Source organism: Talpa europaea (assembly GCF_964194135.1).
Source record: "Talpa europaea genome assembly, chromosome: 10".
NCBI classification, from domain to species: Eukaryota; Metazoa; Chordata; class Mammalia; order Eulipotyphla; family Talpidae; genus Talpa; species Talpa europaea.
In genome coordinates, this window is record NC_140077.1 from 94,123,824 (window position 1) to 94,144,557 (window position 20,734).

At 39.8% G+C, this 20,734-nt stretch overlaps 1 protein-coding gene across 2 annotated transcripts in view; it reads left to right on the forward strand.

The window, feature by feature from the left end:
• PIWIL2 (piwi like RNA-mediated gene silencing 2) overlaps positions 1-20,268 on the forward strand; it is a gene marked incomplete at both ends in the record, with an annotated part of 43,894 nt that extends 23,626 nt beyond the window's left edge. Inside the window, 10 exons of one of the 2 annotated variants that reach the window (XM_084245827.1) lie at positions 47-187; positions 3,778-3,891; positions 5,412-5,600; positions 9,271-9,372; positions 9,924-10,040; positions 10,601-10,689; positions 11,693-11,798; positions 18,738-18,991; positions 19,437-19,544; positions 20,112-20,268. In XM_084245827.1, the coding sequence (XP_084101953.1) occupies positions 47-187; positions 3,778-3,891; positions 5,412-5,600; positions 9,271-9,372; positions 9,924-10,040; positions 10,601-10,689; positions 11,693-11,798; positions 18,738-18,991; positions 19,437-19,544; positions 20,112-20,268 (1,377 nt within the window). The remainder of the gene's footprint in view (positions 1-46; positions 188-3,777; positions 3,892-5,411; positions 5,601-9,270; positions 9,373-9,923; positions 10,041-10,600; positions 10,690-11,692; positions 11,799-18,737; positions 18,992-19,436; positions 19,545-20,111) is intronic. The other variant, XM_084245826.1, reaches the window with a different exon arrangement.
• Positions 20,269-20,734: the final 466 nt, after the last annotated feature.

Below are 20,734 nucleotides of genomic sequence, written 5' to 3' on the forward strand. Positions count from 1 at the left end.
GGAGAAAACAATACTTTTGACTTATCTCCATTTTAAATCTGCTCAGGATTTGACCCAGCAGATAAACCTAAGCCCCAAACAACACCACAGTGCTTTGGAATGCTTGCTACAGAGAATTGCAAAGAATGAGACAGCCAACAATGAGCTGACACGCTGGGGACTCTGTCTGCAGAAGGATGTTCATAAGGTAAACCAGAGGATGTGATAAGTAGGAAATAGCATTAACCAAAGATTTTAGAGCTTTTTGACACTGGATGATAATTTCCTATCTTATCTTTTTTTGGAGTTTCACTTTATTATTATACTCCTTTGTGGGGAGGGGAGTCTTAGTCATAATACTTCAATGTCTTTGATTCACTTGTTAATACATTTATTACAAAATTTTCCTCTATAGTTCCCAGGGATCTAAGCTGATAATTTCCAGTCAAATGTAGCAAAAGGAATATTGACTTAAAATTTATCTCATTTCCAGCTTTCTTAAAGTTCTATGTCTTTTCCCGTTTCTTTTTCTTCCCCAAGATTTTTTTTCCGTTCTAAATAATTTTATTTTCTTAAATATGCTACTGTCATTCTTACCATAGGTATAAAGTGTCTCAGAATTGTCTGAGCAAATTTATGGTGGTTGTTTTTACCTGTGGACTACACCTGAGTCTGTAGTATTTTCTGCAGCATCATCCACTGTGCAGAGGCCGCTTGAGATGGTGCAGCCCTTGGTCTTTGGTGGCAGCTTATCTGCCTTTAAATCTTAGTTTCTACTCTTTGCTGTCTTGTTTACTTTGAACATATTGCTTAGCATCTTGTAGTTTATCTGTAAAATAAGGGTAATGATTGAGTTAAAATAACTAAATGATAAAATCTTTAGCATAACTGACATGTAACAGGTGCTCAATAAATTAGCTACTTAATTATTTTTTACCTTTCTTTTGGAATTATAGCAAAGTAATTCAGTTTTCTGTAGTTCTCGCATACTGATATGATTTCTTGTTAAAAATTAATCTCTTATGTGTGAAAACACTAACTAGAAGGGATATATGCACTCCTGTATTCATTGCAGCAGTGTATACAATACCCAACTTATGGAACAACCTAAGTGCCCAAAAGCTGGTAACTAGATTAGGATGATGTGGTATGTACACAGTGGAATACTGCTCAGTTATAAAAATGGTAAATTCTTGCCATTTGGGGCAACATGGATGGAACTAATGCTAAGTGAAATAAGTCAGAAGGAGAAAGACAAATTTCAGATGGTTTTACTTATATGTGGAATATAAAGAAAAGAAAGGGTCAGATAAAACTAAAACAATAGCAAACACTAGACATCTGACTATAGAACTGAGACTACCAGAATGGGAACACGAGGGAGAAGAAAGAAGTGGGGAGGACACAGTGGACTATGGTAGAGGGCTGTGGGTACCTCGGTGGTGGGTGTGCTGTGGTAACATACACCTGAAGGATATGATCCTATACCTCTAAATAATATACAATATTATAAACTAATGTTACCTCAGTTAAAAAAATTATTTTGGGCCTCTCTGGTGGTGCAAGGGGTTAAGAAACAACCTATGAAGCTAGCCACAGCCACTGAAACATGAGTTCGATCCCCAGCCAGGGAGCTACCCACATGGCATTTTAGAATATTTTTCCATGTCATAATATTTTTCTACATATTTTAATGGCCACCATATATTTCATTTATTAATAGTTTCCTATTCTTCTACATTCAAGTTGAATTAAGTATTTCCTATTATATATAGTGATGCAGTAAACATCCTTGTAGTTAAATCTTTGAATATATTTCTTTTCATAAGTCAGATTTCTGAAAGTGAAATTTTTAGGTCAGGGAACATTTATATTTTTATTTTTTTAAAAGATATATTTATTGATGCATACAAGAGCTGGGTGCAGGCCAGAGATGGGGTGGGGGTGCAGTGTGTGTGAGAAAGGATTCACCAGAGACAAAGTAGGGAGCAGAACAGGCAGATTAACTGAAATACACTGGTGAGGGGAGCAGCAGGTGAGACAGGTGAGGTCTGCTGCACCATGTGGGTCACCTCCCTGGTCTGCCGGGGATCGAACTCGTGCTGCAGAGGCTGCAGATAGCTTCACAGTGCTGCATCTTAACCCCTTGTGCCACAATGGAGGCCCACATTTATATATATTTTTTTAAAGATTTATTTATTGATTGATTGATTTATTGATTTATACATACATACATACAAGCACTGGGTACAGTCAGAAGCACGGGAGGGTGAGAGAATTCACCAGAGCCAGAGCAGGGAGCAGAGCAGGCAGAAGGACCGAAGTACACTGCTGAGGGGAGCAGCGGGCGGCAGGAGAGGTCTGCGCGCCATGTGGGACCCTCCTCTGGTGGCCGGGGAGCAGCCGGGGATCGAACCGGCGCTGCAGAGGCTGCGGGCAGCTTTGCAACCCAGCGCTCAACCGCTGCGCCACCGGGGAGGCCCCCACATTTATATTTTTAATACTTTTATTATATATTGCCAGTTGTCCTCTAGAAAGTTTTAACAATTTTTCATTTTCATGTAAATGAGTGATTTCTTACACCCATATGAATATGGATATTGTCATTCTTTACAATATATTGTTTATAATATTAAGAAAATTATTCAGATTTTTAGACCATGGATCATTTTTTTATTTTGGTTATTTTTTTAATATATTTTTAAAGCAAACAGTAGAGATCATAGAAAGTAAAATCCTTCATAATTATACCTCCTCCAGAGATCATCACTACTTCGTGTGCACTCATTCCATTTTTATGATACAGGCAATACTATTTTTTTTTTTGCAAAATAAGATTATATCATTGATAATTTTTATTATTCTCCATAATGTTGAAAGATCATTTGTTTAAACTTACCAGGCCTCGCAGCCCAGCCCTCAACCGTTGCGCCACCAGGGGATGCCCAATAAAACATTTTCTGATAGCCATTTTTCTGTTCAGGACAGTTTTAAAGGGGGGGTGTGTGTGTGTGTGTGTGTGTGTGTGTCAAAAACAGGAATGTACCTTTACAAAGCCTCAGAATAGACCCTCTTTAAAAAAAAAAAGACCATGATTCACTGAAGACTGTGAATATTACATGAAGCTAATTGTGAGAAATCTGGTAAGATTTGTTAAATCAGTCACATCTAATAATGCACCTGAAGTATTCTTGTATAAAATATCACATGTAGAAAACTTTATCAGTGTCTGGAAAGCTTGTTCATAGGCAGACTAATTACCTTAAAAAGTGTTTCCTGATACATTAAGAAGTGAAACACTGTTTCGTAAACCCTTTCAGTTCAGGATTTCCACTCACTGAAATAACTACAGATCTGAAAAATCATTCAACTTTAATTTGTTTTTATCATTGTCTTCATGCCTTTTCTTTATAGCTTTCTCTTGCATAAAGTATAATAGTTTATTTCTGCCTAAGATTATTCTCATTTTGATGTTTCTCTTAAAATATTTTCATAGATTATTTCCCTCTTCACCTTGAAATTATAGTTGTTTTACATGGTGCTTTCTAGTTCTTTTCTTGGAATGCCATGTTTCCATAATCAAAGAGTGGTATCTGTAAAAACTTGTGTGTGCCCATGGTTTTATTGACATGGATTCTCACTCTGATAATTTCACTCTCCTGTCAGTCTGTGAAGTTATAGCAAGGCCCAGTCTATGAAGTGTGGTGACCAGGCCTCAGAGAGAACAGGAACAGTATGTGTTTTTCTGAATGGTATATGTAGATGACTCATGTCATAGGTGCTTTATTTTCTGTTTAGATTGAAGGACGTGTTCTGCCATTGGAAAGAATTAACTTAAGAAACACTTCATTTATTACATCTCAGGAACTAAATTGGATTAAGGAAGTGACCAGAGACCTATCCATTTTGACTGTAAGTGACTTTTGAAGTGATAAAAGAGAGGCATAGTATTCCTTAAAGTGTGGAAATTAGGAAGTTGAAATGATTTTAGTGACCTCTTTTTTTTTTTAAAGATTTATTTTTATTATATAAGAACTGGGGCGCAGGCCAGAGGTATAGGGGATGAGAGGATTCACCAGAGACAGAGTGAGAAGCAGAACAGGCAGATGTACTGAAATACTCTGCTGAGGGGAGCAGCAGGCAAGACAGGAGAGGTCTGCTGCGCCAAGTGGGTTAGCTCCCTTGCTGGGGATCAAACTCAGCCAAAGAGGCTGGTGATCGCTTGATAGCACTGAGACTTTTAACTGTGCACCACCGGAGAGGCCTGATTTAAGGGAACTCTTGTTAAGGGAAAGTACCAACTGAATTCTCATCCTGAATTATCTGCTACAACAGGGGTCCTGCAAACAGCAAATTCATAAATTGTTGTAATAATAAACCCTTTGCTTAAACACAGACTTTGAAAAGGAAATAATTGCTGTGATAATTTGTGTAGGGCCAGTCTATTACCCTCTCTCCCTTCTTTCTTCCTCTCCTAGTACCTTCCTCTCTTCCCCCCGCAGGTAGTTTCCTAAACTATGTTTTCATCCATGAAAGAAATAAAATTGTCCCCTACTCAGAACAAAATGGTATATAATTATTTTTAAATGGTCTTTATGGCCATGCAGAAAATACATTTGTTTCTAAAATGTTTTGTTGAAATATATTCAAAGAAAAAGTATACTTAAAAGTATGTATAGCCTGATGTGCTGACCTTTGTAATCAACATCAGTGGTATTTAACCAGCACCACAGAAGGCCCCCTCTTGGCACCAAGTTACCTCTCACCTCACACACTCTAAGAATAGCCACACACTCGATTTCCAACAGCATGGATTCATTTCAACTGCTTTTGTACGTGATATGTATGTAAAACCATAAGGTATATGTCCTTTTATGTCTGGCTTCATTTGTTGAAACTTCTGTTAGCGAATTTCATCCTTACTGTTAGTTATGGTTGTAGAGCTTTCATTCTCATTGCTGTGTCATATTCCATTGCGAGAATAGAATGCCACAGTTACTTACCACACACATTTGTATGAGTAATAGAAATTAGATGAGACAGGACTCAAGCAGGAAGAATGAAAAGTAATTTATTCTGGGCCTCCCTGGTGGCGCAAGGGGTTAAGCAACGCACTATGAAGCAATCCGCAGCCTATGCAGCATGAGTTCGATCCCCTGCCGGCCAGGGAGAAACCCACATGGCGCAGCAGACCTCTCCTGTCTCATCCGCTCCTTCCCTCAGCAGTGTACTTTGGTCAGTCTGCTTGTTCTGTTCCCCACTCTATCTCTGGTGAATCCTCTCACCCCCTGCATCTCTGGCCTGTACCCCAGCTCTTGTATGCACAAATAAATAAATCTTAAAAAAATAATTTATTCTGTAGAATAACATCTGCTCATTGTGATTTTGGAATGTTCAAGATGTGGGAAATAATGGCTTGTGGATATTCCTAGGTTCCCATGCATTTCTGGGCACTGTTTTACCCAAAGAGAGCAATGGATCAGGCCCGAGAACTGGTTAACATGTTAGAGAAGATCGCTGGCCCCATTGGCATGCGCATAAGCCCACCCGCCTGGGTTGAACTTAAAGATGACCGAATAGAGACCTATATCAGAACAATTCAGTCCATGCTGGGAGTTGAGGTAATACATTCATTTAATCTATAGAAGTACATTTATAGTATATCTGCTTTAAAATACTTGAATACTTGATTTTAGATATTCCTGTTATCAATCTATTGATGATGTTGTCTAGAAACTATTTTTAGAAATAGTGCTTGAACTAAGAGTCAGTTTTTGTGAAATTTAAATATTGGCACCATAGTTAGATTATCTTACACCATAGCTTCCTCTTTCTGCTCCACTGCTCTGCCTGTCATCCATAACAGCACACTCCGGTTTTCTCTCTGAAGTTGCCTCCTGATTTCCTGTTCCTTTCTCTGCATGGATTCCCCCATGCCTGATCATTGATACATTCTGTTCTGCTTTCTAAACGATAACCCAGTGCCTTAACTGGGTACCTCGTCTCCCCCACTTCACAACTTTCAGGTTCTCTTTATGAGACTGTACTGCCAATAGTTTGCATGCTGCATGGGTATGAGTCTCATTTATAATGTTAACAAACTTTACTCATATTGGTTCTGCCATCTCTGTCATCTTTAGAGTGTTCTGTCTTACTATTCTTTTTGTTAGGGGACACAAACTCAGATGTTTGTGGGAGTCAGGTATATAGCATAGGCAAGCGAAGTTCACCAAGAGGGGACTATAATGATCTAAAGCGCATAAGCCCCCTGACTGCAGATATACTTCAGATATAACTTTCATAGTTTTTTAAAAAGTGACTTTTTATTTGTTCATTTTTTTCCATAGAAACTAAAAGTGGCTTTACCTATGTCTGTCCCTCCCTATATTTAAATGTTAATTTAAAAAAAAAAAACTTGTAAGTTATTGTTGAGTCTAAAAAACCATTTCTGTTCACTAGGCCCAGCCCATAGTTTCCCATGTGCAGTCGTGTTCTACGTGACTTGGGAAGTTCTTTGATGTGATTGCTGGATGTGTGTCCTTCAATAAGTCATAATCTAACACTAATCTTGATTTGGAGTAGTATACTATTGATTTATCATTTAGAACTTTGTGGTGTTAAGGGCCAGCAATTTATTTCACTGAGTACTGCTGTTTTATTTATTTATTTTTTTTAATAAATTTTATTGTTATATTCCCCATACAATTGCAGCCCCCCCATTCTGACCCCAATCCCTCCCCTCCCGCCCCCGCCCCCCTAAAAGTGTCTCTGGTTCATAGTTTTTTGTTGATTTTGATTTTCACTTTCTTATAATTATTCATTTTCCTGGTCCCTTATTTAAGTTTTCTAGATTCCTGCTATGAGTGAGACCATCCGGTATTTTTCTTTTTCTTTTTGGCTTATTTCGCTGAGCATGATCCCTTCCAGCGCCATCCATGTTGCTGCAAATTGCATGTGTTTATCTTTTTTGAATGCTGAGTAATATTCCATGGTATATATGTACCACATCTTCTTGATCCAGTCATCTATTTTTGGGCATTTGGGTTGTTTCCAAAGCTTAGCTATTGTAAACAGTGCTGCTATAAACATAGGGGTGCAGGTGCTCTTTGGAATTGATGTTTCTATGTCCTTTGGGTAAATACCTAGGAGTGGAATTGCTGGATCATATGGAAGCTCTATGTTTAGTAAGTCCAGAAATCTCCACACAGCTTTCCACAGTGGTTGGACCAGTTTGCACTCCCACCAACAGTGCAGAAGAGTTCCTTTTTCTCCACACCCTCGCCAACATTTGTTGTTGCTAGTTTTTTTAATATGTGCCATTCTCACTGGTGTAAGATGGTATCTCATGGTAGTTTTGATTTGCATTTCCCTGATGACAAGTGATGTTGAACATTTTTTCATATGCCTGTTGGCCATTTGCATTTCCTCTTCAGAGAAGTTTCTTTTTAGCTCTTCTGCCCATTTTTTGACTGGATTATTTTCTTTGTTGTTGTTGAGTCTCATCAGCTCTTTGCAGATTTTTGTGATCAGTCCTTTATCATTAGTGTTGGGTGCAAAAATGTTCTCCCAGTTGGTGGGGTTTCTCTTTGTTTTTGTTATTGTCTCTTTTGCTGTGCAAAAGCTCTTTAATTTGATGTAGTCCCAGCTGTTTATCTTTGCCTTCACTATCACTGCTTTGGGTGATGTGTCTGTAAAGATGTCTTTGATGTGCAAATCACGTAGTGTTTCGCCTATATTTCCTTCTATATATTTTATGGTTTCAGGTCTTATGTCTAGTTCTTTAATCCATTTTGAGTTGATTTTTGTGTATGGTGTGAGGTAGTGGTCAAGCTTCATTCTTTTGCATGTAGCGACCCAGTTTTCCCAGCACCATTTATTGAACAAACTTTCTTTGCTCCAATGCATATTCTTTGCTCCTTTGTCAAAGATTAGTTGACCATAAATCTGTGGGTTTATTTCTGGATTTTCTATTCGATTCCATTGGTCTGTATGTCTGTTCTTGTTCCAATACCATGCGAGTACTGCTGTTTTAAATGCATACTTGGAAAGATGCTCTGTTTTTAATACTAGATCTCTTAAGCAGTGAGGTGTAGAGGATACTGATAGATAAGTAGGTATTCTGCTAGCAGTGCCATTGTCTCTTCCAGCCAGGGAGTTAGGAAGGACTGCTGGTGGATCTGGCAAAAGTTAATCTCCTTCTGCACAAATACTTCCATCTGAACCCTTTCCTGTGGTATTACATTCCCAGTTTCCTCAGTTAAAGTTCTGCGGTATAAATGTACTAAGATGCTTTGTATACTAAAGACAGTGGTAAAACAGTATAGGAATTAAAAGTAGCAAGTAAGGGCCTTCCTGGTGGTGCAGAGGTTGAACGTTGGGTTGCAAAGCTGCCCACAGCCTCTGCAGTGCAAGTTCGATCCTCAGCCGCCGGGCGAGGGTCCCACATGGCACGCAGACCTCTCCTGCCGCCCTCTGCTCCTCTCAGCAGTGTGCTTCGGTCCTTCTGCCTGTTCTACTCCCTGCTCTGGCTCTGGTGAATTCTCTCACCCTCCCGCGCTTCTGACTGTACCCAGTGCTTGTATAAATAAATAAATAAATCTTTAAAAAAAAGTAGCAAGTAATAGGTAACCCTTGCATATGTTCAAGTCTGCTCTTGTTTGAGTATCTTAAGTGTCCTAGTAAGTAAATCAGCTAACCAAGACCAGCTCTCTATAATTTTATTATACTGTAAAATATACTATGTATCTATACAAAGAAGCCCTGGACCAAACAAATGCTCATTCAGGTTCAAGGGCCTTTTTCTTTGTTGGAAAGTTACCCTCTCTCTTTTTTTTTTTTTAATAGAGTCATGTTTTATTTATTTATTTGTTTGTTTGTTTGTTTGTTTGTTTGTTTGTTTTGTTTATACATGCACTGGGTACAGTCAGAAGCGTGGGAGGGTGAGAGAATTCACCAGAGCCAGAGCGGGGAGCAGAGCAGGCAGAAGGACCGAAGTACACTGCTGAGGGGAGCAGCGGGCGGCAGGAGAGGTCTGAGTGCCATGTGGGACCCTCCTCTGGTGGCCGGGGAGCTCCCGGGGATCGAACTGGCGCTGCAGAGGCCGCGGGCAGCTTTGCAACCCAGCGCTCAACCACTGCGCCACCGGGGAGGCCCCCCTCTTTTTTTTTTTTTTAATCCATGTCTACCTTAAAGTCCCTGCAGCCTGGCAGACTGACAGACTATCCAGATGAGCCTTGTCAAGGTCCCCTGAGAGTTCCAAAGCCTGGTTTACACGTCTTTTTTCTCCTCCAGGGGAAGATCCAGATGGTTGTTTGCATCATCATGGGCACCCGTGATGATCTCTATGGAGCCATTAAAAAACTGTGCTGTGTGCAGGCTCCTGTGCCCTCGCAGGTGAGTGGAAGCTGATCAGGAGCCTCCTTTGGCTCATATAGTCTACCCTGAAGCTTGGGGAAAAAGGGATACATGTATTCAGAAAGACTAAAGTAACTATTAGAAGCCAGCATGTGTGCTGCCTTCTGATGCTACCTTCCATCTTAAAGTAGAAGAACAGCAGGTAGGAGATGTTCTTCGTGAACACTGCCTTTGTGCTGCCCAGTGAGCATGTGCGCAGCGTGAGCTGCCATCTTAGTTCACATGGCGGAGTTCTGAGAGACTGGGCTTCATTGTGAATGGGGAAGAGTGTTTTTCCCATGGAGGTTAAAATTTTTACTTTGCATGAAATTCGTTTGGAAGTTTTTGTTTGTTGATACTTGGTTTTGTGGGTTTGTGCTTGTACGTGTGCACATACGTACCCACACACATCCCTGCTTAGAAACACTAGAATTAAAACTGTTAATATAAAGTGCTAATTGGAGTGTCTTAAACAGATGTGGTACTTAAGAACTGTTGACACTGTCTGAGAGATCCTCTTACTATACATGTCTTGATCCCTTCGTTATAAGGTCATCAATGTCCGAACCATTGCTCAACCCACGAGGCTTAGGAGTGTGGCCCAGAAGATTCTACTTCAGATTAACTGTAAATTGGGTGGTGAGCTCTGGGGAGTGGATATCCCCCTGGTAAGTGATATTGAGAGCTATCTCCATTCCTTTTAGTTGTCCAGAGACTCCTGCCTAACTGTTTTCCTAGTTTTCTTTGTAGGATTATCCTCTTCTCAGCCCATAGTAGTCTGTGTGATTCATTGCCTGTTTTAATATGACTGAAGAGAGTTTTTATATTTTTAAATAGTTAAAAAGATAAAAGAAGACTGATCTTTCCTGACACATGTGAATTATATGAAATTTAGTTTTCCGTGTCCTTAAGTGCAATTTTATTAGAACACTGTCCTTCTGTACATACTGGCTTTGGTGGTTTTTGTGCTGTATAGTTCCTGCAGAGACTGAGTGGCTTACAAAGCCCAAGTTGTTTACTCTTTAGTCCTTTAGAGGAAAGTTGTTAATCCCTTGTCTTAGATCTCTGACTTTGTTCATAGTATTTAAAAAATAAATGTCAGTTGATTTGATCATTCTCTTTCTTTCCCAGAACATATTTCATAAGTTGTTTTGGGGTTCACATAATAATTGAAGATAGAGTGATGGATTGCTTGGGTTATTTTAGCTTGCTTTATTTTCTAACCCAGAAACAATTAATGGTGATCGGGATGGATGTGTACCATGACCCCAGCAGAGGCATGCGCTCCGTGGTTGGCTTCGTTGCAAGCATCAACCTGTGGGTATTATTCAAAGTTGGGTTTTGTCTAGTTACCTCATTTTGATGCCTAGTCTTATTAAAAATCCAGCAGGTACTCTAAATTTATTAGGAATATAACATACTTATTATAGTGAAAACTGTTTTTTATAAAGTGTACTTTTTTGAATTATAGTAAAAGCATGGTTTTTTCATGCTAAGTATAAGTATACTAATCTCCTTTCCCCTCTACCTTCCTATGCTGTTTCTTTATGCAATCTGTTTATCATACTTACCATATATGATGATCTCCAGCTGCACTGTAATTACCTTCAGATTAAGGGCTTTGTCTTATGGGGAGGAGGGTGTTTGCCCCTGAAATGAGGGATTTTTTTGTTTGTTCTGATTATAAAAATAAGAGATGCTCATGCAAATATTTGCATGAAATTTACTTTAGAAAGTGAAAAATCCTCTTGGTTCATCTTTTATTTACCACCACCAAAGGTTCAATATATATATATACTTTTAGGTTCTCTCTTAGGCATATAGTAACACACATAAGTTTTGTTGATACACACATGACATATTCCTAAGGCTTACTATTCCTCAGCTTGTTTTATGCTCTTAAACTGTATATTTTGGGCATTTTTCCATATCAATACAAATCTCAACTAAATCATTTTAGCTGCTGCATGGAATTTATTGTGTGTTCCAACACTGTTTATTTAGCTTATGTTTTTGGTGGTGGATATCTAGGTAGTTAAATTTTTTCAGTTTGAAGCAGTTTTATAACAGTTACCCACAGTTAGCTGTATTTTTACATTCTGTTTATAGCTTACATTTATCTTTTCCCCATGTCACCATGTTTCCTTATAGGTGATGTGAATGCATTTACCAGATACTTGCTGATCAGAGCATGAGAACGCCCTACTGTACTGACATGCAGACTGTGGGCCTTACTCTGTGACTGTGTATTTCATATCATATCTTTCTCTCTCTCTCTCTCTCTCTCTCTCTCTGTCTCTCTTTACTACCTCTGTTCTAGCACCCTCACAAAGTGGTATTCACGAGTGGTATTCCAGATGCCTCATCAGGAGATTGTGGATAGCCTGAAGCTGTGCCTGGTGGGCTCCTTAAAAAAGTTCTATGAGGTGAGGAAAACAAATTCTCAAGATTAAGACTCTTAAAGGACCTACCTGACTGCTTTAAGAGGAAGTCAGATTTAGTGGGAGGGATAGCAGATCCAAGGTGAGTCTCCTTGAACAAGTAGCTCCAAGGGACTGCTTTCAGGTTTCTGCTTTGCTTTGCTTTGCTTTGATAAGTGTGATTATTTCTTAGGTTGTAGGTCTGATACCTATAGACATAATCTTCATGCCTTTATTAGGAAAGTTGGGGGTAAATTTCAGCAGTTAAAGCAGCTTTTGAATTTACTCAGCTTTTTATGACTGTCATTAGGCGCTGGTTCTTTTCATTTTGGTTCAAGACAAATTCCTCCCTATAAACCAGCCGTAAATTCTAAAGAATGCTGACTATGAAGAATTGTTGTCATTAAGCTGATATTGAGTCTGGAACAATGAGCAAGCAAGGTACTGATTTTGCGTTGGCCCGTACATCAAAGGAAGCTCTGATAAGTGGTTTTCATTTCTTAAGATCAGAGTTAGCCCTTTGCAGGGAGGTTAAATGGCAAGAAATTTAGTAATTTCATTATTAAAGTCAGCCTCAGCACTATACCTTGTTTCTTTTTAGAATAACATTTTCAACAATGTCTTCTAAAGAGTACTCTTCAAGTCTTAGAGATTATGTAAAAAAAAGTTGAATTTTTGTCTCCAAGGAAGCACATATATGCTTATTTGTCACAGAGTTTTATCATATTATCCTTTTTCTTACTGTCGTTGCTGTTGTTTTCCTTTAGTGTTTTGTCTGTTGTTTAAACCCTGGCTCAAAGATTGTTTCTTTGAATTTCTCCCATTTCCCCACTGGTCCATCCATCAGCTAAACTTAATTTTTATGTCTATCTCCCATTCTTCCTTGTTTGTAGTCTATGTGTAGTGGTTATTACATCTTGCCTTATACTAGTTATTTATATCCTTATTAATATCTCCCCCTGGGTTGTATATTACTTGAGTATTTTTTGGTTATTATGGTTGTGTAACGGTTACCCTAAAACTTAGTGACATACACTGTGCGGATGATGTGCCTCGTGAGAGCACAGGGCACAGGGGGTTCTACATTTCACTGGAGAAACTTAACATTAGATGGTCCATCTGCCTCCCCGCTCTGTCTCTGGTGAATCCTCTCACCCTCCTGCGCCTCTGGCCTATACCCCAGCTCTTGTATAAAAATAAATAAATCTTCTGAAAAAAAAAAAATTATATTTTAAAAAAAGGGCCTCCCTGGTGGCGCAAGAGGTTAAGCACCGCACTATGAAGTAATCCTCAGCCTCTGCAGCACGATTTCGATCCCCAGCCAGCCAGAGAGAAACCCACATGGTGCAGCAGACCTCTCCTGTCTCGCCCCGCTGCTCCCCTCAGCACTGTTTCGGTCAGTCTGCCTGTTCTGTTCCCCACTCTGTCACTGGTGGATCCTCTTACCACCACCACCACCACCACCACCCACCCCACATCTCTGGCCTGTGCCCCAGCTCTTGTATGCATAAATAAATAAATCTTTAAAAAAAATTATATTGAAAAAAATACTATGGTGCCAAGAGGTTTGAGTGAGTGAGAGAAGGAAAGACACATAGATGGAGCACAGGGCATTTATAGGACTGTAAAGCTATTTTGTGTGATTCTATTATGGTGGATACAGTATTTGTTCATCAGTTGTAACAAATGTACCACCCTAATGTAACACGGTAATGATAGGGGAAATCGTGTAGTCTGGGGAGGAGGGATGTATTTGAACTCTATACTATTGCCGATCCAAAATACAGTCTTTCATTTTAAAAACATGCACAAAATCAGATACTGCCTCAAACACACACACACACACAAACACACACTAGGATCACTAAAATAAATGTGATGAAATTGGAACCTCACACATTGCTGCTGGGAATGTAGAATGATGCAGCCTCTTTGGAATAACCTCAGGATGTTTACCATAGTTACTATATGACCTAACAGTTCTGCTCCTAGATATTTACCCAAGATAATTGAAAACATGTCCACACCAAAAACTTGTACATAAACGGTCATAGCAGTATTATTCATAATAGTCCAAAATGGAAACAATCCAAATGCCTTGAACTGATGAATGGAAAAACAAAATGTGATGTATCCTGCAATGAAGTATAATTCATCAACAAAGGAATAAGGGCCTGATACAGGTTCCAACATGGATGAACTGTGAAAACATCATGGCAAGCGAAATTATTTAGTTGAAAAAGACCACTTGTCAAATGGTTGTCCAGAATAAGCCAGTCCAAAGAAATTATTAATGTGTTCCAGCAGTTGGGTTGGGGAGAGCAATGAGGAGTGACTGGTAAAGAATATGAGTCCACCTTTTAGATGAAGAATACTTTCCAAAACTAGATAGTGATGATGGTTGCAAAATTTTGTAAATGTGAACGTTTTTTAACTTTTTTGCTTAAAAGGGTGACTTACTGATATAGCAAATTGTACATGAATAAAGCCATTCAAAAAAAAAGAAAGAAAACACTCTGAACCTCACCACCTTTTTAGGCATCATTGTGGAATCTGCAGAATCAGCCAGTGCTGCTGGGAAAACAGATCAAAATCCAGGTGTGTTCCCCAGGCCCTATCTTTCCTCTGATGCTGACATAGTACCTGTTTTGTATTATGTCCAGCTTTACCAGTGTCCTCAGTTGCAGGGATTCTGGGCACTCCCACCCACCACCTAAAGCTTAACTTATCTGTTACTTCATATAATATTTGTGTTTAGGTTTCTATCTCTAGTCCAGCAGTTACCAATTATTTGGTCTGATGAACCCTTTAAATTGTTAAATACTAGCAAAAACCCTAAGGAGTTATTGTTTACAAACATATACTCTCTCACCAATACTTACCATTTTTAGAAGTTAAAACCAAGAAAAAATCTTTACATTTGCTTAAAGATGACAAAATACATTAATAACACAGCTAACATTATACTCCAAAATGCATAGTGAGAAGAGTGCATTGTTTTCATTTTTGCAAATGGCTTTAATGTTTGGGTTAGTGAAAGGCAAGCAGATACTGTACATTTAATCTATTTCAATATCACAAATTATTTACTCTGGAAAATTCTAGCACTTATTTCTGAGAGAGTTAAAGTGAAAATGGCAAGTAATGTAGTAGATTTGTTATAAAAATAGTTTTGACCTGGAGAACTCCCTAAAATGTCTCAGGGACTCCTGGGCAGGGAAGAAAATAGCTCCAGAGCACATGCTAGGAATCACCACACTGTTTTTCTGGGCTCCTCCACCCCATCTCCAACTGCTGACTTGACCTCTCTACTTGGCCAACTCACGAGACCCTGATATGTGAGTGACAATGTTGTTTTCCACTAAGGTATGAAAGTCAAAACATTCTTGACATTTGCCTCAACTTTATTTTTCATGATGAGTAATCACCAGATGTTGTGTCCATCTGTTTTTGGCTTGAGCTTTAAGAAGATTGAACTCAATTCTGGTTAATTTAACCCCTGTTGTTCCTGATGTTGCCTCTGGCTGTGGCTGTGACTACATAGGTTTAGACTAGTTTTGATTAATGTTGACCACAGAATGGGAAGGAAGTGTGTATAGGTATTGCTGTTGGAATCAGAAGTTGCAGGCAGCCGCAGAATGTGTGAGAGAGTGGGTTCTTTTCTGCTTTTTCCAGCTTTATTTCCCTTTCCTCAGCAGAATTGGCAGGAAATTGGGTAAAGAGTTACTTTGAGCAAGTGATGTTTGTATGGGGGAATGTAGACTTTAGCCTACCCTTCTGTGCTCACCATTGCTGATAATTTGTTTGACCTTTTTTCCCAAATTTTTTTTAGTAAAATACACATAAAATTTACCATCTTACTCCCTTAAATATATGTAAGTTCAGTGTTGTTAAATACATTCTTAATATTGTGTGGTCATCACCATCATCCAATTTCATAACCATCTTATAAGGCTAATTGGTACCAATTAAGCAATAATACCCCATTCTCCTTTCCTCCCATCCCCTGGCAACCACCGTTCTACTTTGTCTCTCTGATTTAATTTATTCTAAGTATCTCATATAAGTGGAATCATACAGTATTTGTCATTCTGCAACTGGCTTATGTCATTTAGCATAATGTCCTCAAAGTTGATGTAGTATATTGCAGAAATTTCCTCCCTTGTTAAGGCTGAGTAATATTCCATTGTATGTATAGACTGCATTTTGCTTATCCATTCATCTTTCAATGGGCACTTATATTGGCTCCATGTTTTGTTTTTTGCGAATAATGCTGCTGTGAACCTGGGTGTACAAATATCTCAAGATCTTTTCATTTCTTTAGGGTATATATGCGAGGTAGAATTGATTCTATGATGAGTTTATGGTCTACGGCCATACCACCCTGAACGCGCCCGATCTCGTCTATGATGAGTTTATGTTTTATTCTTTGAGGAACTGCATACCATTTTTCACAACTACTGTAACATTTTACATTCTCACAAGTGTGCAAGTTTCTCCACATCCTTGCCAGCACTTATTTTCCATTTTGTTTTGGTTATGAGGTGGTGTCTTACTGTGGTTTTGATTTGCATTTCCCTGGTGATGCGTCCTTCGATTCTGCCCATTTTTGCTCAATATATTTTGATGGTCTCTTACTAGATGTATGAATATTTTTAATTGTTATATCTTCTGGCTATACTGAACTTTTTATTAACATGTAATGTCTTTGTCTTTTGTAACATTTTATCATTTAGCCTTTTGTCTGATTAGTATAGTACCCCTGCTTTCTTTTCACTACTATTTGCATAGAATTGCTTTCTTCATCCTTATACTTTCAGTCTCTTGGTCTTTGAATCTAAAGTGAGTGTCTTATAAGCAGTATATAGTTGGATCATGTGTTTTTTACCATTCTGCTAATTTTTGTATTTTGATTGGAGAGTTTAATTTATTTACATTTAAAGTAATTACTGATGCGGGGCCTCCCTGGTCGTGCAAGGGGCTGAGTCTCAGCACTATCAAGCTATTGGCAGCCAGTGCAGCACAGAGCTGATCCCCTTCCAGGGAGCTGACTCACAAGGTGCAGCAGACCTCTCCTGTCTCTTCCGCTGCTCAGCTCAGCAGTGTATTTCAGTAGATCTGCCTGTTTTGTTCCCCGCTCTATCTCTGGTGAATCCTCTCACCCTCCCCGTACCCCAGCTCTTGTATGCATAAATAAATAAATTTTTTAAAAATAAAATAAAATGATGGAAATAAAAAGTAGAACAGCATATACCAATTCTTAATCTAGACTCAAACAAAATCCAAAGTGTTCATTAAGATTCAAGCCTATTTCATTCTCTCAAATTAAAAATACAAAGGTAGCGGGAGCCTCCCTGGTAGCGCAAGGGGTTAAGCACCGCTCTATGAAGCAATCTGTAGCCTCTGCACCATGAGTTTGATCCTTGGCCCACCAGGGAGCAGCCCACATGGCACAGCAGACCTCTCCTGACTTGCCTGCTGCTCCCCTCACCAGTGTTCTTCGGTCAGTCTGCCTGTTCTGTTCCCCACTCTGTCTCTGGTGAATCCCCTCACCCCCTGCATCTCTGGCCTGTGCCCCAGCTCTTGTATGCATAAATAAATAAATATTAAAAAAATACAAAGGTAGCTATTTTAATGACAACACTCAAGCAGTATTAAAGGAGTTTGTAACTCAGTCCCTCTGGATGGGGCCCATGCAGTACCCAGGTGGAAGGGTAGCCTCCGCACAGCTGGGCAGAAGTGCTACCTATTGGCTTTCATCTCCAGTGGCTTAACCAGGTGACTTCAGTCACCTGACACCCTTGCACCACCTGGTTCTCCTCCGTCTTGCCCAATGCTGTTTGTAACTCTTGTAGTTGCTTTTTTTCTGCTTTCAATTCATCTTCAACTTTCTTCGTATGCTCAGCCACAGTTTTATATCTCAGACACTGCTCCTCAAGTATGCCAAAGCATTTTTAAAGGACCTTCTAGTTTAAAATGTCTGTTGACGTTGAACGTAATTATGTTCTCTAAATGGGTGAAAAATTATCCCTCAAATTGACTCAAGCCAGCATTTAATTTTACCTGGACCCATGGAAAAGTTACCATGGCTCTTTGCTGATTCTTATTTTTCCACACTGTACCAGGTTATAGGGTATAATCTTTAGTAGAGGTCGCTTTCATTTGTTAGCAACTTTGGATGTCAGAATGGTGGATCTTTGGGATGTGTGATCGTATGTTAGAATTTCTCTAACAGGGCCTCCCCGGGGGCGCAGCGGTTGAGCGCTGGGTTGCGAAGCTGCCCACGGCCTCTGCGGCGCCGGTTCGATCCCCGGCTGCTCCCCGGCCACCGGAGGAGGATCCCACATGGCGCGCAGACCTCTCCTGCTGCCCGCTGCTCCCCTCAGCAGTGTCCTTCGGTCCTTCTGCCTGCTCTGCTCCCCGCTCTGGCTCTGGTGAATTCTCTCACCCTCCCGTGCTTCTGACTGTACCCAGTGCTTGTATAAATAAATAAATAAATCTTTAAAAAAAACAAACAAAACACTTTAAAAAAAAAAAAAAAAAAGAATTTCTCTAACATACTTCACCTTATTTGCCTAGAAAGTATTTAGTGTTAAATCCAAGTGGGAAGAAAATTGATTCAGCCCATCATTTTCCTACCATTCCTTTTAACTTTGTTCATATTGTTTGATTATAAGCTGTACATGTCACTCATAACTTGCTTATTTTGTCGGTGTATTTTATGACAACCTGCTATACTAAGCTTGTTTTACTATCCCGAGGAAGTCTAGAAAAGTTTAGAAATTTTTGCCCCCTACTCTTCTGACATGGTAGCTCTGGGCCCAGGTGTGAAAGGTACCGACTGCCGTGTATGCAGTTTATGCACGGAGTGAGCCTCTCAGCGGTGGTGGGCATCAGCCCCAGTTCTCCCCCTGCCCACTTCACCTCAGTAGGATGTTGTTTCAGGTGAACCACTGTCTCCCAGAGAAGATTGTGGTGTATCGTGATGGAGTGTCCGATGGCCAGCTAAAGACAGTTGCCAACTATGAGATTCCTCAGCTCCAGAAGTGTTTTGAAGCTTTTGAGAATTATCAGCCCAAGATGGTGGTATTTGTAGTTCAGAAGAAAATCAGCACCAATCTGTACCTGGCTGCTTCTGAGCACTTTGTAACTCCTTCTCCTGGGACTGTGGTAGATCATACAATAACAAGTTGTGATTGGTAAGCGGACAAAACATGGTGTTTCAAGAATAATACATTGGAGAAGTTATCTGTTCCCCAGGTTTGCAATGGTGGGGAGGTGGTGGGAAATGGAATCCTCAGATTTTACTGTTAGAAACAAAGCTTATAAAACAAAAACAAAGCAAGAATAAGGTTTCTACTTCTTAAGTAGAAAGTATTGAATTCCTAAGTTCATGCCTGCATAACCTTCTGCACACAAAAATTGTTGTTCCTGTCACCATTCTTAAGTCAGGATAGCTTCTGTCACCATAGCCTGAGTCAGGAGACCTGGGTTTTAGTCCTCATTCCTTCCCTGTGTGTCATAGAGCCATTCATTGAACCTCTCTGAGCCTTTGCTGAAGAAACTAGAATGAGCTCCAGCATCTTTTTCAGCAATATTTGACCAAATTGACCTCATCACTGTTCTGTTTTTTCTCCTTACCAGGGTGGATTTCTACCTTCTTGCCCATCATGTCCGGCAGGGTTGTGGCATTCCTACCCATTATGTCTGTGTTCTCAACACTGCAAACCTCAGCCCTGATCACATGCAGAGGTGAGCTGACCAGTAACTTACTTTTTCACTTAAAATTATTCTGGCCTGCAGGCTAAGGTAGAGTCACTGCCCACCCCAGGTGTATTTACCCCTTGAGTTTCTTCATGTCTTCCACAATAATGGTATCTTTTTGAGGAATGATTCATAATTTTGTTGCACATTAAATTACTTGAAGAACTTTAAAAGTGATACCCAGGCCTTGCCCCTTCGCATTCTGAGGCATTTGTATTGTTAAAACTACTTCAGATGATTATGACATACAATTGCCCCTGAGTTAAGATGATGTAAATGCTTTGCTAGGGCATTTAACCTACCTTTATACTTTTCTTGAGGTTAAAAAAAAGTTCTTGTTTCAAAATAAAAATGGGATTGGGGGCACCCGAAGTGAGAATTTGCCCACAATTGTTTTCAACAATTTTAGTTAAAAACAATGATTCCTAAAAGCTGCATCTTTTATTCCCCAGTCCTCAGCTGCATGCTGTGGCATCATTCACCCTCAAGTACATAATCATGCTCCAGAATGAAGGTAGAGAGTGATAAAGATCATGTTTTCTTCTTTGCCTACAGGTTGACTTTCAAACTGTGCCACATGTACTGGAATTGGCCCGGTACCATCAGAGTCCCAGCTCCTTGCAAGTATGCCCACAAGCTAGCTTTCCTGTCAGGACAAATCTTGCATCATGAACCAGCCATTCAGCTATGTGAGAACCTGTTCTTCCTGTGACAGCCCCTCGGGATGTGGGCTGGTTGGAGAAGTCAAACTGCTGAACTCCAAGGTGGCTTGGGCAGGGCCAACAGAGACTGACGGGGGTTTGTGTCGGTCTTTTCCTTTCCCCCAACCTGGTAGAATAAGATACCTTTTCTTCTTCTTCTTTTTTTCTTTTAAACATGATCTCACCAACAAGCAAGTTCCATTCCAAGTATCAGCTGGAAATAGCCTTGTTGCCTTATAGGGTTAGGGTTAGTGCTACTGGGAGGTGGAATGGGTGCCTATGGGGGAGACTCTTAAGAGCCTCCACAACCAACACGAGCTGCAGAGACCTGCAGAGGCTGCAGCTGCATCTATAAGCTGTGCTCACTAAGCAGTTTCCATTTCTGGCGCCAGAGGTGATAATGAATGAAGTCACTGCAAGTTTCTTAAAGTAGAGAGTTACTTTATTTGGGCGACTGGGAAAGGTAATAAAAAGGCC